General features: G+C 38.9%; 1 protein-coding gene across 1 annotated transcript in view; it reads right to left on the bottom strand.

The window, feature by feature from the left end:
• Window positions 1-17,162, bottom strand: part of fanci (FA complementation group I) — a 19,032-nt gene extending 1,870 nt beyond the window's left edge. The window contains exons 1-32 of the mRNA XM_017700111.2: window positions 17,046-17,162; window positions 15,933-16,052; window positions 15,218-15,290; window positions 14,994-15,124; window positions 14,644-14,797; window positions 14,472-14,529; window positions 13,137-13,178; window positions 12,809-12,932; window positions 12,560-12,645; window positions 12,340-12,472; window positions 11,751-11,831; window positions 11,132-11,268; window positions 10,709-10,889; window positions 10,522-10,609; window positions 10,289-10,419; window positions 10,030-10,100; window positions 9,392-9,506; window positions 9,165-9,287; window positions 8,581-8,649; window positions 8,332-8,433; window positions 7,997-8,179; window positions 7,709-7,830; window positions 7,427-7,588; window positions 6,736-6,915; window positions 6,084-6,250; window positions 5,897-5,976; window positions 5,342-5,458; window positions 5,196-5,247; window positions 4,848-4,975; window positions 1,691-1,756; window positions 949-1,045; window positions 513-697 (exon numbers count right to left, since the gene is read on the bottom strand). Coding sequence (XP_017555600.1) covers window positions 513-697; window positions 949-1,045; window positions 1,691-1,756; window positions 4,848-4,975; window positions 5,196-5,247; window positions 5,342-5,458; window positions 5,897-5,976; window positions 6,084-6,250; window positions 6,736-6,915; window positions 7,427-7,588; window positions 7,709-7,830; window positions 7,997-8,179; window positions 8,332-8,433; window positions 8,581-8,649; window positions 9,165-9,287; window positions 9,392-9,506; window positions 10,030-10,100; window positions 10,289-10,419; window positions 10,522-10,609; window positions 10,709-10,889; window positions 11,132-11,268; window positions 11,751-11,831; window positions 12,340-12,472; window positions 12,560-12,645; window positions 12,809-12,932; window positions 13,137-13,178; window positions 14,472-14,529; window positions 14,644-14,797; window positions 14,994-15,124; window positions 15,218-15,290; window positions 15,933-16,025 — 3,531 coding nt within the window. The 5' untranslated portion in view covers window positions 16,026-16,052; window positions 17,046-17,162. The remainder of the gene's footprint in view (window positions 1-512; window positions 698-948; window positions 1,046-1,690; window positions 1,757-4,847; window positions 4,976-5,195; window positions 5,248-5,341; window positions 5,459-5,896; window positions 5,977-6,083; window positions 6,251-6,735; window positions 6,916-7,426; window positions 7,589-7,708; window positions 7,831-7,996; window positions 8,180-8,331; window positions 8,434-8,580; window positions 8,650-9,164; window positions 9,288-9,391; window positions 9,507-10,029; window positions 10,101-10,288; window positions 10,420-10,521; window positions 10,610-10,708; window positions 10,890-11,131; window positions 11,269-11,750; window positions 11,832-12,339; window positions 12,473-12,559; window positions 12,646-12,808; window positions 12,933-13,136; window positions 13,179-14,471; window positions 14,530-14,643; window positions 14,798-14,993; window positions 15,125-15,217; window positions 15,291-15,932; window positions 16,053-17,045) is intronic.

The following is a 17,162-nucleotide window of genomic DNA, read 5'->3' as shown; positions in this document are numbered from 1 at the left end:
AAGGCAGCCAAATAGAACAGAAGTAGTTTACATATCAGTCTTAAATGCAAACTTTAATCAGTCTTAAACTGCCTCTTTAATTCTAAAGGATAAATAAAGGTTGGGAAGTGGTCATGTAAAAATTACTTATTACCAGTTTTTGTACAAAAATCCACAAAAATGTTATAACAGAAATAATAAAATTCAAGAATGCAGGTTATGGGTACTTTAATATTTTGTATTCAGGCTGTACTTTGAAGGTATTCCCTATGCCTTTTGATTTGCTACACGTGACTGACTGCTGACTGAGCAGTATGAGATTTGTTAAGGTAATGAGTTGATTCAGGTGTGCTGGGCACAATGAAAACAAGGAAACCCCAATAACAGAACTGGTGAATGCTGTTGTAGACTATATGGTAAAGAATCATTTTGGGCAAGATGAATAATTTAGAACAGTATGTGTAAACTGTTGTTTTATGGCTCTACTCTTAGATATGTGTTTGGGTCTGTATATTTGTATGTGTGGCTCTCACGTATTTGATGAGGGTGGTGAGGATGGCGTAGGTTCGGCTGAGTTCTCGTAGCAGAGTGTCTGTACAGGCTCCAGTGGGAAGGGCTGTTTGCACCAGCTCGTTCAGAGCGGTCAGCAAAGTCCCTAATTGCAGAGTCACTGCTTTCTCCACAGGGTCCTGCTGACCCGTCAACTGAGTGGCACCTCCTGAAAGAGACACACACACACACACACACACACACACACACACACCTAACTGCAATGCCTATAATACGATAATAATAACACCCAGAACATTTTGCTTATACAAAAATTGGAAGAAAAACAAAGAATACTTTCCATTTATTGAAATGTTCTAGGAAAGATTAGTTTCCCCATACAGACACAAAGGGCATGGTCCAGTGCAGGCACCTGTGTGCATGCTAACATGCGTATGTATGTGTATGTTAGAGCAGCACCTGAAGTTGTTCTATCAGAAGTTGATTGGTCTTTCTTTTTGGCAATTAGCCAGTCCACCTCATCCAGTACTTTTCCCACCTGGGACAAGACCAACAGCTAGAGAAATAAAGAATGAGAATAAAGACTTAATTAACTCGAACCTTACACTTGTCACCTAAAATTTTTGCAGTCCCGTTTCATAAATCAGTCAATAGGATGTGACAGTGTATTATCCAGTTTGAAAGTTCCACATTTTTGCTGTATGCCAGTTCACAACATAGGTTTAGAGTAAAATTAACAGACTTCTAGGAAAGTCTGTTCATTTAGCAGCTGTCCAGTCATATAAGACCAGCCTACCTCTTTGAATAGAGACTTAAAAATTCTGAAAAAAATGAAAGTCACATTAAAAACATTGGTAAAATCAGACAAAATGAGCATAAATAGTTGTTAGCGTTTGGCACAAATAATACATACAAAAAAGTTTGTTTTTTTTTAGGTTGTGCTGTCTATTACATGTGCATATTTCTCAACATACAAGTGGGGCTTCTCTAGCTTGCAACTTTGCCAACAAGCCAACTGGCTCATTTTCTTTTTGAAGGGGAGGACTTTCTGCATAAACAGATGCCATGGTGAGTGTTTCAGGCGTTCCTGCCTCCTCTATATCTCTGGTTACAGCCAAAATGTGGAACCATAGTATGCCCCATTGAATGGGTGGAGAAATACTGTTTTATGGACTTTGACAAACAGGCTTAGGGAACTCACTGTGGTGGATGCTGCTGTCTTTGTGCTGACAATGGTAAAATGAGACTGCTTCTCCACCTCCACATCCTATTCAGAGAGAGAAAATTATAGAGAGGGAAATGGGTGTGGACTGCAACTCAGGCTGATAAAGCTTCTCTGCTGCTACAAGATTCTGCCAGGCAGTGTGCGCAGAATATGCAAGTAACAAATTCTTTCTTCAGAATTTTTAGCCATTATGACTTGGCAAATACAACCAGTGTTAGCATTATGTGCTTGCCAAATTCCTAAATGTGCTGGCCATTAACACTTCTCTTACCATGATTACTGTACTCACTCTCAGCTAACCATAACTTTGTAATCCATTATGTCACAAAGATTCAAAGTCCAATCTCTGCCAGAAAATAAAAGTTTTAAAACACAAACAAAAAAAAACCAGATGCAATGGGGTAGCTTGCATTGCCATGGCTTTGGCACGGTCAATCACTGTGCAGTCTGAAGTGAGGAGTATTTCTAACTTTTAACTCCATTTGAAGTATGGCTTACAGTGGGGAAAAAGTATTTAGTTTATTGTGCAAGTTCTCCCACTTAAAAAGATGAGAGAGGCCTGTAATTGACATCATAGGTAGACCTCAACTATGAGAGACAAAATGAGAAAGAAAAAAAAAAAATCAGAAAAATCACATTTGATTTTTAAAGAATTTATTTGCAAATAATGGTGGAAAATAAGTATTTGGTCAATAACAAAAGTTCATCTCAATACTTTGTTATATATCCTTTGTTGGCAATGACAGAGGTCAAACGTTTTCTCTAAGTCTTTACAAGGTTGGCACACACCGCTGCTGGTATGTTGGCCCATTCCTCCATGCAGAGCAGTGATGTTTTGGGGCTGTCGGCGGGCAACACGGACTTTCAACTCCCTCCAAAGGTTTTCTATGGGGTTGAGATCTGGAGACTGGCTAGGCCACTCCAGGACCTTGAAATGCTTCTTACGAAGCCACTCCTTTGTTGCCCTGGCAGTGTGCTTGGGATCATTGTCATGTCATGTCATTGTCAGAGAGTCTGAACTTCTGGTTATACCAGCTAAACAATCCATTCAACACAACTTCACCATAACCATTGACTCACTCTCACTCTCCCCGATAAAGGTTGCTAGGAACCTGGGGGTTATGGTAGATGACCAACTCTCCTTTACGCACCATGTTGCCTCGGTGGCTCGGTCCTGCCGCTTTGCGCTGTACAACATCAGACAGATACGGCCGTTTCTAACACAACAAGCCACCCAACTCTTGGTACAAGCAGTGGTCATCTCACGCCTCGACTACTGCAATGCCATACTAACGGGCCTCCCGGCCTGTGTTGAAAAACCACTGAAGATGGTTCAGAACGCTGCAGCGCGTCTGGTCTTTAACCAACCAAAACGGGCGCATGTCACCCCACTGCTCATTGAGCTCCACTGGTTACCGGTTGCTGCTCGTATCAAATTTAAAACTCTTACGATTGCCTACAAGGTGTTAACAGAGCAGGGCCCTTCCTACCTGCACTCGCTCCTAAAGGCTTACAGCACCACCCGGCCGCTGCGATCCTTCAATGAACGTCGCTTAGCTTTGCCAAACATTCACACAAAGCAATCGAGACTGTTCTCATACTTGATTCCCCAATGGTGGAACAAGCTACCTTCCACTGTCAGAGCAGGGGCGTCCCTCGCTATTTTTAAGAAACTCCTGAAGACAGAGCTCTTCAGGGAGCACTTACTCTAATTGCCTCTTGCAATCTAACCACTACCAACCTCATCTCCTTCTTGACCTCCTTCCCTTCTCTACCCCGATATTACCCTTTGGCCTCCTTTAAGGCCTGACTATGTTTGTTCTATGTACCTCATTATTTGTAAGTCGCTTTGGATAAAACTGTGCTAAATGTAAATGTAATGTAATGTAATGTAATGCTGAAAGACCCAGCCACATTTCATCTTCACTGTCCTTGCCGATGGAAGGAGGTTTGCACTCAAAATCTCACGATACATGGCCCCACTCATTCTTTCATGTACATGGACCAGTCATCCTGGTCCCTTTGCAGAGAAACAGCCCCAAAGCATGATGTTGCCACCCCATGCTTCACAGTTGGTATGGTGTTCTTTGGATGCAACTCAGCATTCACTCTCCTCCAAACATGAGTTGTGTTTGTACCAAACAGTTCTACTTTGGTTTCATCTGACCATATGACATTCTCCCAATACTCTTCCGGAACATCCAAATGCTCTCTAGCAAACTTCAGACACGCCCGGATATGTACTCTCTTAAGCAGGGGGACACATCTGGCACCGCAAGTTCTGAGTCCCTGGCGGCGTAGTGTGTTACTGAGAGTAGCCTTTGTAACGTTGGTCCCAGCTTTCTGCAGGTCATTCACTAGGCCCCCCGTGTGGTTCTGGGATTTCTGCTCACCGTTCTTGTGATCATTTTCTTCTTGCGCGGAGCCCCTGATCGAGGGAGATTAGCAGTGGTCTTATTTGTCTTGCATTTTCTGATTATCGCTCCCACAGTAGATTTCTTCACACCAAGCTGCTTGCCTATTGCAGATTCAGTCTTCCCAGCCTGGTGCAGGTCTACAATCTTGTTTCTGGTGTCCTTCGACAGCTCTTTGGTCTTCACCATAGTGGAGTTTGGAGTGTGACTGTTTGAGGTTGTGGGCAGGTGTCTTTTATACAGATAACAAGGTCAAACAGGTGCCATTAATACAGGTAATGAGTGGAGGACAGAGAAGCCTCTTAAAGAAGAAGTTACAGGTCTGTGACAGCCAGAAATCTTGCTTGTTTGTAGGTGACCAAATACTTATTTTCCACAATTATTTACAAATAAATTCTTTAAAAATCAGACAATGTGATTTTCTGAATTTGTTTTCTTCATTTTGTCTCTCATAGTTGAGGTCTACCCATGATGTCAATTACAGGCCTCTCTCATCTTTTTAAGTGGGAGAACTTGCACAATTGGTGACTGACTAAATACTTTTTCCCCACAATAGGTTATATTTTATTTTTAGAAATCTGATTTTCGTGCCTGATCAAGTCTAGGTAATTTGCAATACAGCGGACAGCCCCTTTACTGTGGGTAATGTTTGTGTGTTATGCAATACCTGATCTCTGTTCACACATTATGCAGTCCTATGTATGTGTTTGATGTGGTACCTTGTCTATGTCTCCAAGCACACTGTGGATGTCCTGACACAGCTCCCACAGCACAGACACAGGGCTTTTGTAGAGGACATGCAGACTGAAGAGAAGAGACAGTAGACCCTTGCTGAAGGAAATATCCTCTGAAAGAGAAAGACAGGAAATATAATCACACAAATAAGAGAGATATGAGCTTTAAGCTGTAAGCCACTGATAAAGCAGCTTCTTTTCTGCTGCAGTTACAGGACATCTTATTCTGCCAGGCAGAGTGCGCAAGTAACACAAGTTAAGTTCTTACTTCATAATGTTTTGGCTAGTATGACTTGGCAAATGAAATGAAGAGTAAGAGAGAGCATAGCTTACCAAAGCTGGTTTCTTTGCAGATTTTGACTGTCCATGTAATCATTTGGACAAACTGTTAAAGTAGTAGAAGACATTTCATAATTAAAGATATATTCATAAAATGCACTATTATGATGGAACTGAGAGTAGAATGTGTGAAAGGTTACCTGTTGGGAAGAGGGCTCCAGCAGGCGTGAGAGTAGACTGAGGATGCTGACCAGCAGCTGAGCCTCTCTGCTGTTAAAATCCTCCTCTCCTCCAGTCAACTGACTGAACAGGGCTCGCTGTACACCGTAACAAACCCACAGATGTTATATACAGATTCTAAACTTTTCAAAAAATCAATTGTTTTCATAAGAAGCAGAGAAACATGTTAAGATTTGAATTTGACAAAAAGTTTGTTGCACATTCAATCTTATTTTTAAGGAAAATGTTTGTGACTTCTCATCATTAAAACAACAACAAAAAAGGGCAGAAGTGCACATTCAAACCTGCTGATAAATAATGTAAATCAAATGTAACTAATTTATTACACAGCCAATCACATAACTATGCAAACATTAAACTTCTAAGAGTTAATTTCCTCTCCAAATTGATCTCCGATTGTCCAAAGAATAGCTCTGTACTGCTCAAATGTCTTCTTCATCTCCTACACACCTATATTAAAGCACAATCAGAGCTGTGCAGTGTGTTTCAGAAAGAAAAAAAAAAAAAAACACTACCTGAAACTGACGGATGTAGAAGGCAGCCTTTTCAGTCAGGTTGGCCTTTTCAGCTTCTTCCTCCATCTCCTCTGAAACATCTGAAAGGAAGAGAGACACTCCAATTGCTAATGCTGCAGAAAACAGAGTAATAAGCGCTTGAATAACCCCATAAAACATGCCCTCAGTCAGTCCAGGAGTGACACACCTAGAGAGCAGAGGAAACTGGCCATTTTGGTGGGGTATTGCTGAAGCACCGTACTGAAGATGCGCAACAACCCCTCCAGACACAGCAGAGACATGCTCTGGTTCTTCTCCTTTTTCCCAGCATCCTCCACAGCTGATGGAATATTAGTATACCGCCACATAAGCACACTGAGGGGAGAGAAGAATAGATCATATAAATCTTCAGACGTCACTGTTATCCCAGCAAACTTAGACATCCAACATTACTTGACAGCAAACATTCACAACATGTGGTTCAGTGAAACAAAGCATATTTGTTTAAAAAAAAAATCCTAAACTTTCAATTGGTACCATAATTGTGTCCTTAAGTATTCAAGTAGACATTCAAAAATGATCTGGCATATTAGAGCATTGAAACAAAAATGCCAGAAATGCAGAACTGAAACTTCTTATACAGAATGTAAATTCAGTGCATGTCATTTATTATGCAACTAACTGTGAAATAAAGTTTGGAATAGAATACTCAGTTCAATAATTATGTAAGTAAAAGAGAACTTCAAATTAACTTAAAAAATTCAAATTTCAAATTAAAAAGAGACAAGGACATCAGAATATTAAGTGATGCTGAATTCTTGCATAAAAAGCTAATGTGGAACAGTTTAGAACAGAAAGACCTGGTGATGTTGCAAAGGTAGTGAAAGGTCTTGTCAGGACTTTGACCCTCTGGCCCGTCTGTGTGACCCATCTCCTCCAGCTGCTGAACCTTCTGCAGTGCCACACTCACACTGTAGCGCATAAACTCCCCACTGGAGCGCAGCACTGATAGGCTCTCCTCATGACTCTGAGCACTGTCTCTGAACAGAATGGGCGGAAGAAAAAAACAAAAAACAAAAAACAAAACACAGTCTCTACTCCATTCCGAGCCACCATTCAACTAATAAATAAATAAATAAATAAATAGCTCCAATATTTGGTAACGCTGATATATATTTGGTAAGAATTACAGTAATAGTTTTTGGAGAAAAAAATTAATAAATCACAATTTTCTTCACACCCCAAATGCAGTTAAATGCAGAAATGAATTGACTGCTACTACTGTTTTAGCAACTGCAAAAAAACAAGCAAGTGCATTTGAGATAATTATTCAGCATGGTTTGAGGAAAGTGATGATTTAGGCATAAGAGTTTGCACAAGTCACTTACTCCGCAACATTAGGCTTGTCGCTTCTATGAAAAACTAAAGAAGCAAACGTGGCAAAAGCAAACATGTTTTGCTTGAGCAACTTAATTTGGAGTATTTGTATAAATTAGATATTTTGTTTTTATACATATTAAAACAAGTATTATATTTCTAGTCTTTACCTACCGGAAGAGAGCAGTGAGAAGGGTAGACACGAATCCCAAAGAGAGCAGACTACGTGGGGTTTTACTGGCTAGTGTCCGGCCCTTTCCTGATTTCTCCCTCAGGATGTCAGACAACTTATGGTAACAATTAAACAGCTCCAATACCTCCTGAAACCGGTTTTTACTGCATAACAAACACACAGACACCTTTACATAATTACATCATTCACAAGTAAACAACAAAAGATCAGGACAGCACGAGGAATTCACATGATAACTTATAAACATAAACAGACCATATTACCTGTAGTTGCCTGTAATGAAGTTGTATTCCATGAGAACTTCATATATTCCCATCACAAGAACCGCATAAATACTGTTCTTCACTCCAACACTGGATGCCATCGAGAACTCAGCAGACTTATCCTGTAAGACAAAGATTGCTGTGAAATGTCAGTTTTGTTAATCTTCAGTTGGGAGTGGCACTGTTTCACTAATCACATGAGATGTTTAAGCTTTCCTTTAAAAAAAAAAAAAAAAAAAAAAAAAAAAAAAAACCTTTTCACTTTTCTGAACTCATCTCGATGCTTACCAACTCAAAGTCCTCTAGTTCACTCTTGATCATTCGTCTAGTTACACTGTCCAGGACTGTATAGAGTTCATCCTGGAACCCTCCTTCATCTTCCTCATCTTCATCATCAGCACCTCCCCCAGTGGTCTCATTCACACTCTGGTGCCACAGCAGGCAGTGGACTGTACAGGAAAATAAATGAGCCTGAAGGAGAAAGAGGAAAAAAAGAGGGAGCCAGAAATGAAAACAATCTTCATCAATCTACAAAGTATTAAAACAGATGTGAAGACTCTCCTACATATCTACAGGGGGATCACTGATTTTTCCAAATGGCCACAGAGCAGAAGGTACAGTACCAGAGGTTCCTGAAGGAAGACTTGGTCTCCCTGTGCAGTTATACATGACTCCAGCTTCACAGGAGGCAGGAGATCCTGCTCTGGTTCATAGTATCGTCTGAGCTGGATGAAAGATACAAATACACATAAGTGACAAGCGGTCAAAGAGTACGGTATATCAAATAAAACCTTGCAAGTGGCCAAAACAGTCTCCTGTCCAAGCTCTTTTAGATTCTAGGCTGTACAGCACACAAACATGCCCACTCTCACCTGTGACAGGAGGGTATGCATGATGGAACTTGCCAACTGGGAGTTGCGTCTGAGAACATCATGAAAACCCTTTAAATAAATAAAAAAATCAATCAATCAATCAATCAATCAATCAAATCAATCAATCAATCCAAAACTAACAACAGCAACAACAACAACAACAACTACAACAATGACAAAACGGCTGCACTGACGTAGCAATTTTTTATGTATATAGCTGTTGATGCCGATTCATATGCATATTTATAAAGTGTAGAAAATGGGACTAATTCCACTGGGATTAGACAACAGGAACACTTATTTGTAAAGTAAAATGCAGTGAATTTTATAAAAATGCAGAAATTCTAGATTAGTAGCCCAGTGTCCCATAAATGTTCTGCTTTTCTAGTACAAAACAAATACATTAAACAAATATCTTCCAGTACAATGTGACTAATATCATTGTGCATCCCTAAATAATTAGTCATAATATCACAATTATTATTATGACCCAGCTGCTCAGAGTAAAATGACAATAGCACACAATGCAAGGAATTCTCATTTTTAAATGGTGGTTAAGAGGAGGTATAGGAGAGGAATCTGACCTCATAGAGCATGAGGCGCACATCCGCCTGCTGACCGAGGCAGCGGCGAAGGCTGCTCAGGATCTCCAAACAGAAAGCTTCATTAGCAGCAGAGTTATAGCGTGAGTGAACATCTGCCTGGACCTGAGACAAAGTACACCATTCATACACACTCACTAATGAAGCTTCCAGAACATAACTTTCTGTCATAGCTGTTGTTAATTGTTAATAAGTGGCAGGTCTGTCACCTGGCTAGAGGTCAGTGCCTGGCTGCACTGACTCAAGGCTAGACTCCCCAAGACTCTGAAGTTCTTCAGCAGCAAGAGAAAGCCAGCCACAGCAGATTTCCGTCCATCTAACTGACTACAGAGAGAGCAAAACAGCATCAGAAAATATATGAAGGTGCAATAATCTTAAAGACACTTTTCTAAGTAGGGGAATGACCAACGAGGCTATAGTTAGTTTGAAACCAGAAACAGCACCACTTTATTTAAATGCCAAGGAGTGACAAAGGCATTCAATTTGAGAAGTTAAGAAGACACTGCTCAGTTTGATTATTTTTGCTTTCTGACAGTACAGAAATCACTATTTGAATGTTTAGTTTTAAAAAAATGCTGAAAGTGGCAAGTATAAAAATGCCTCAATTCCACCCAGCAGTAGTATATATATGTTACAGCATATCCACATGAACTAACGGGCACTGTCTGGTTACAGGAGGGTACATGTCATTTCCTGGTTGCTATACAAACAGCATCTAACTGCTGGAATACAAGGAGTAATCAAAAGGAGAATCTGAATCTTTAATGCCGCCCCCCCCCCATCACACCCCCCCACCCCCCCACCCCCCCACCCTCCCCATACCTATAGAACATTGTATTTCTCATACCTGGAGAACATGGCTTTTCTTAGCACGAGGATCAGAGCATCTTTTAAAGCCATGCTGACTTTGAGCAGGGGCTGAAGAAAGAAAACAGCAGAAAGAGGGCTTTGTGTGTGTAATGCTTAGCAAAGGGGTCCACATCAGATGGCAGTCTGAACTTATTTACAAAACCAATGAAGCCCATGGAATATGACCATTCATTCAGAAGAAAATGCTGATTTTAAAGTCAATATATGACTGGAGCTGATCTGTGTGATGTGATTACCTGTACAGCTTTGAGAAGTCCCTGCACAGTGCTAAGAGGCAGAAAGGATAGCTGATCAAAGGTTTCCGTCACTTTTGATGAAGACTCCAGGAGGATCATAGGAGCAGACAAGACGATGTTGGAAAGAAGCTCTGGACCAAGAGAAAGATGGATTAAAAAATAAGAGGTACAGAACATAAAAAGAAAGCAGAATAGGTAGATAATCATAAACACACTGATTCTGGATCCCATACCAATGAAATGGGTGACTGGCGAAGCTGTCTTTGTAACCAGTCGATTCAGGACTTGCTCCAGGATTTCGCCTCTGATTGGCTCATGTAGCTGAGAAAAAAAATGACCTTTTAAATAAAATCTTTACAATATAATATAAAGCTTACCAGCAAAAGAAGATCCTGAAGAATATGTTTTTTAATACTTTACCTTGAAGCTCTCCTGGAGAACTTGTCCACCAAGTCGACATGCAAGCTGGGACGGGGTTTTAGCTGTAGTAGTTGGAGCTTCAGTATTCTTCCCAAAAGGTCCCGCCTTTGGTCCAAAGGAGTCCATGAGGATAAAGCCTAACTGTACTAGGCTCTGTGTGACATGGTCCCAGCCAAACACACTGAAAAATGACCAAAACACAATTCAAGTTACAGTAATAGCACACAAAGCACACTGCCATAATGGTACAGATGTAATTTATGTTTGAATAACAACAAAGCACTACAATGACAAAAAGGTAAAAAGTTCCTTAGTCTGAGATCAAATCTAAGCTTATAATCGGAATCCAGAAATGCGTCACCAGCAGCCAGGTTAATGACATTCTAGATATCTGATGCTAGATTTTAATGTGCATGTGCCAACCTGTTTTTGACAGTGTCTAGAATCATTTGTGAAGCACTGTGGCAAGGGGGTAGCAGATCCTGCAGAAGCTTAGAACCCTGCTGAACCTGCTCATCCTTGAAATTCTTCATAACAGCTCCTTTTAGGAACTCAAACACCTGCACAACATTAAAAAAGACACGAAGACAAGGCAGGGACAAAGAAGGAGGACAGACTTAGCAAAGCTGCATGTGTTAATGGAGGCTTAATGTTCAGAGCGCCAAGCCTGTTAGAATATTTTCCTCCATAGACATCCAGTCAAAATGTCAATTTATTTTATTAAAAATTTTAGCGGTTTGCTCACTAAGCTCATCCAATTGCTTTTCCTTGAGACTGACAGTTGTAAACCTGGACCGTGTCAACAAATACGTTTTATTTTCAGGATAACGATTATGGTACAAAGGTCTTAACAAGTTCAGTGTCACAAATTTGCTTAAATATAAAATACTGTAGAACCTTCAATATTTCTACTTAATTTTCCTTTTCATAACATTCTTTTAAAATTCTAAAACTTTGTTGTTTATTTCCAAATTTAGAAAGAAAATCCATTAGAAAGAAATACTGATGAAGGAGATGAAGGAGAGGAGGATAAATATCATACTTGCTCTTCATAGCGCTGGATACGGGCCACAGAAAGCAGCAGTGCAATACTGAAGGGACACAGGGGCTGACCCTGAGATACCTATAAAGGCAAAACAAAAAACATATATCCACAGGGCATAGTATGAGATAGAGTAAAGCTTTTAATATATTGTCTGATAAAAGGCTTCAACACAACATTCTCCAACAATCACCAACTATTATCATCTTACAGTAAGACTTTGTAAAGCATAGAATGTTTGTGAGTATTTCATCATTTTCCACCTTCCCTCCACTAGAAAGGCATATAAGGCTAGTGTCGCTTTAGGAGCTATCAAGCCAACAGGTAAATGTAGATTCTATGAAATTTCAAACAAACAAATAATTAATTTTCCAAATAATAAAAACACTCAATTCACAGAATAACCCAAAGGTGTGCTTATTCTGAGCTGCTGAATGGTCAATTTGAACCTGAATATTCCCTGTGTAAACTTTACGTTACTGCTGTATTGCATGAATAACAAAAAAAAATGAACTAAAGAACAAAAAACAGAACAGAAAAAATTGAACAACATGAGTCTGACAGATGGAAAGAATTGGAGAGAAAATACCTTGAGGCTTTTTAAGAACTCTCTGCCAAGCTCATGGTCAAGGCGAAACGCAAATACAATGTGTAAGATTGTGGTTCCTTCCACATGCCTAAGCTGGTCCTGTGGGATGGTCTGGACCTCAACATCCATACTCCTGACAACATAGCATCATTAATACATTCAGCCTGGGCTCAGTAGTCTCAGCAGTGATTGATTTATTAGAAGAAGGGGTCATACTTACTCTCCTTCTTTCTGCTCTTCTTTCTGACGCACATCCTGCTCTCGAAAATACTCAATAATTCCTTGTAACACAAGCTTTTTACATCCCTGCTCAAAGGAAACACAGATTCCTTAATGTAGAAACTCACCTACAAACACTGTCAAGCTGTGTTACAATCATCAGATTTTTCAGTGGCTAAAAATATGCACTACATCTGTAACTGTACTGTGATTGTGTAAGATAAAGGGAAGACAGGTGGAGCCAGCAAACCTTGGCAGACAGAAGCAGCAGCTGGTAGACCAGAGGAGGGATCTCCTGCAGGTCCAGTTTGTGGAACATCCTCAAAATTTTCTCAATTAAAAACTGCAGCTCCTCTGGTGATAACGGCACATCCCTGAGAAGAGAAAGAAAACATACAGAACTGAAGTAATGCTCAATTAAGGAGGAAAGAATTTCCCCAAAGCTACACAGCACAAAGATCACTGTAAGATGGAAAAATGTTTAACACATTGAAAACATATTGGGCATCACACTTAAAACAAATTGAAAAGTTAAGATGATCATAACACTTCAATTAAAAATGTGGACACTTTCTAACCTGAACATGGTGGTGAGGTGGATCACACACTGTGGGTCCCACCTGTAAGGAAAGCACAACAAAGAAGGTACAGGTGAGCAATACATAAAGTAGCTTACAGAAATCACTGTAAAGTTGAATAGACATTATTAACTTTGCAATATTTTAAAAAAAAAAAAGATAATTTAATTTCCCCGTTTTTCAGGCAATTTCTACATTACACTACTTCTAAAAGCACAAGACATGTCAGCTCGAAAGCCTGGATGTTTTCACCGGAACATGTTTCAGAGAGGGCAATAAGACTACTCTACCCTTATAGAATCTCAGCCACAAATAACTGTACCATGACCAGATTTAAACTAGGGTTCTAAATATAGAAAGTTGTGTGCCCTACTTGGAGGTGCTCTGTAGGTATTGAATAGTTGTTTTAACAGGACTAAATGACAATATTTATCATTACTGCAGTTCAAAATATGCATTTCTAAGCATATCGTGGATATGGTCACTAATTCACTAATACTAACTGCATGATTACATCCCTGAGGTAAATGGAAACAGAACTATGTTTATGTTTAAACTATGTTATTAAACTATGTTTAAATAAAATCTGTTGTGATTATACTGGATATAATTTAATAATTAAAATGGACGTATGTTGTTTTGTTTATACTCAGTTGATTTTAGGTGGCGACTTCTGCATACGATTTAGAGGGAAAGGCATAGAGAATAACCTCACAATCATTTGTTTCCATCAGTTACAATGCAAAGTTGGGCTAAGACTGTAATATAATATAAACTACAATTTACTGTAATGTTTGACATAAGTATGACATTTATTATGCATGTCATGCAAAAATCCATTACAATGTATGTAAAATGAACCACAAATGAATTTCAGTTTTCCCTGTTTCTTTTTTCATTTTATATTATTAGAGAATCTTATTATGGTCACTGCCTTGACTACTGAAAAGTCTTGGTCTTGACTTGATGTGTCCAGGTCCCGTATTCAAGAAGCTGCTCAGAGAAGAAGTGCTGATCTAGGATAGGATCAGTAAAGTCACAGTAAATAAAAAAGGAATCTTATCCTAGATCATCACTCCTACTCTGACAAGCTTAGTGAATGCAGGCCCGATTCTTGTTCTTCACTCAGACTCACCTCTAATAATCTTCAATAATAGCCTAACCCACTCTCAAATATTTGGGCCTTTTTTCCTGAAGTCACTTATAAATTCTAGGGACTTCAATGAACTTTTGGTGGTTTGACCTCAAATCGAAAATCTTGAAAATCATTAAAAAAAGCTGAAAATCATTACAACCCCAGAATTAAAATAAAATAAACTGTTTTAGAATTATTACCTGCTTGAGCAAAGACTATTGATCAGTTGCTTCTTGTACTCGTCTCCACTTAACTCACCTAAACACATAATAGAAGTGTCGAGTGGGACAAAACATACACAATGGTCTCTATGTATTCACAGAAACAAGCAACTCTGAGGACAAAAAGAGTGAAAAAAAAAAACAACCTTACCTTTGCCATAGGCTATGGCCTCTGTTGCTGCCAGGGCAGTTAGGATAGTGGGGAAAAGCTCCAGTGATTTGCCATTACCCATTTCACCTACTTTAATAGCATCCACAAACAAAGATGCTAACACTGCCAGTGCAGAACCAGGCAAAGTATGTGTCTGTAACACAGACAGTGAGACAGAATAACTAATAAAATAACTCCCCTTTATCTTCTCAGGAGACAGTGAACATTATTGTGTTTTAATAGATGACAGCAGAAGACAAAAAAGAAAAGAACTACATTTAGATGTGCATGGACAGTACTGTTAAAGAAATTAATGATTAATGGTGTTCTGAGCAAGTATGCAGTCTCACCTCTAACATTAGCAGCCCAATTATGTCTGAAGCCACTTCTGTCTGCAGGTCTCCAGATTCACAGAGGGGAATGCAGTGCTTATACACACACAACCTGCGACTGGCTCCATCTGAACTACTCACCAGGGAGCCTTAAATGTGAAGCACAAATAGACAAATGGAGATTACTGTTAAGAGTTTGATTACTTGGCAAAAATCAATCCTAAGAGTGCGATCGAAATTACCTTTGAATATGGCTTTGATCACAGCTGCTGAAGCCTTTCCTTTTAGGGCAGCATTTGTGATCAGTGCTGTCAACTGCAATGGGAAAGAGCTTAAAACAAAACTCACCTAAAATGATTTTGGTGCAAACCTAAAAAAACCATTAAACTCTACAAAAATATTTATTGTGCATGAAAACAAATCAAAAGTGCATAAAATAACATGTAATCTCAAAATGATGTTATAAAATCATCACAAAGTAATCGAATCCTTCAAAACATCCTTCCAACATCATATACAACATATGCACATTTTTTTGGCACCCTTACACAAATTGCACATTTGTTGATTTTATAAGTGAAAGGTTAACACATCCTTTACAGAGAACGCACTTCTGCACATTTTAATGTGCAGTTAATGTTTATTTTATGAATCTAACATATTAATGTTATGGCATGTTTTTTTTTATGACATTTTGTTTTACTAAACATTTTATGCTTTCTAATATGGTAAACTCAGCAAATAAACAAGAACAGTGCACTAAAAATGCCATATTTAAGTTTTCCTCTGTAAAGAATGTTTTAATGTATTTTCACATCAATTCAATAAAACATTTAATCTGACGAGGGGCATTCAAACTTCTATATAGGACTGTATTTTTACACCCCAGCTTTTCATGGCACTAGCCATAAAGTGTTCATTTGAAGTTAAATCTGTATCTTTTATTCCAATACTAACCTGGTCATCAGTCAGAGAAGTGAGGTGATGCTCAAGCTCCTTTATACTTTCTCCCTCAGACAAGGACAGAATCTTGTCAATGGCTGCCTTCATACTGCACACCTATTCAGGTCTGCAGACCTTTAAAAACAGTTAAATTTACAGTACATATACAGTACTAAACAACAAGTCTGTGGAACAACTTCAAGAAGTCCATCATAATGTATGACTTTCATATGAAGGACATTTGGCATTAATAATAGGAGCTTCATGACAACTTAGATAGAATTAAACATTTATTTAACCATTTATTTTAACCATATATTTCAGTGCGAGTATTTTACAATTTACTGGACAGTGAATAACCAATTTAATTAATTAATCTAACTTACCCTAACCCTGCTGCTGGAGAGCTATTTAGTGCTTGCCAAAGAAAAAATTAAATTTTGTTTAAAAAAGTGAATAGCAGTCAAGCCTTTTCAGGGTGCAATGGGGAAAACAGGGAGGTCTGTGCCCTGATTTGTTTAACTACCTAACAAAACTAACAAAACTCCTCCCACAAAGATGCCATTGATCATAAACAGAGTAATATATTAAATGATGGATTAGACTAGTAACTTTTTCTAGTGCCAATTGGACCCAAGGTAGATCAGATTCGATTTATTTTTTGCTCTTCGGAACAAAACAGATAATCCAGACTATAGTCACCTACCACATACCAAAGGTAAACAACAATTTCAAGAATAAAAGTAATATCACTTTCCACATGGCTGTTCTCAGTTTCAGGCCTAGATGTCAAGATTATGGGATAAATCTGAAATCTGCTTTAATTTGACCTTTTATATAGAAAAGGTAGACGATTTTAAAGTCGCGATTATAACGTTCAGGATTACACGGCAAAATCTCATATCATTGTCCATGTCATGGAGGTTTATGCAGTTATATGGAAACAAAAATATATATCAACCTTAACCTGGTTTATACTGTATGTGTATGTGCACAAGCGGCTGTTCACAACAGCTAATAAAACGTTAACAGTACAACTATTCGGACCATTCGAGCAGCTTTAATACACATAGATGCTATGTCGTTTGCCTGTTATCTCTGTTTACGGGTCCGCGACACGAAAATTACCTGTGTGGTGAAGCTGTAAGATGCCTATAGATGCTCCCTACAGTTTAATTTGTCTTATTCGGTCTCCTCCGGAGAAAATAAAACTCTGTGTGAAAAACTCCCGCCAGTTCAACTGTA

Source organism: Pygocentrus nattereri, chromosome 11 (assembly GCF_015220715.1).
Source record: "Pygocentrus nattereri isolate fPygNat1 chromosome 11, fPygNat1.pri, whole genome shotgun sequence".
Classification (NCBI taxonomy): domain Eukaryota; kingdom Metazoa; phylum Chordata; class Actinopteri; order Characiformes; family Serrasalmidae; genus Pygocentrus; species Pygocentrus nattereri.
The sequence above is the reverse complement of the archived record's forward strand: the minus strand, read 5'-3'. Positions and strand labels throughout refer to the sequence as shown.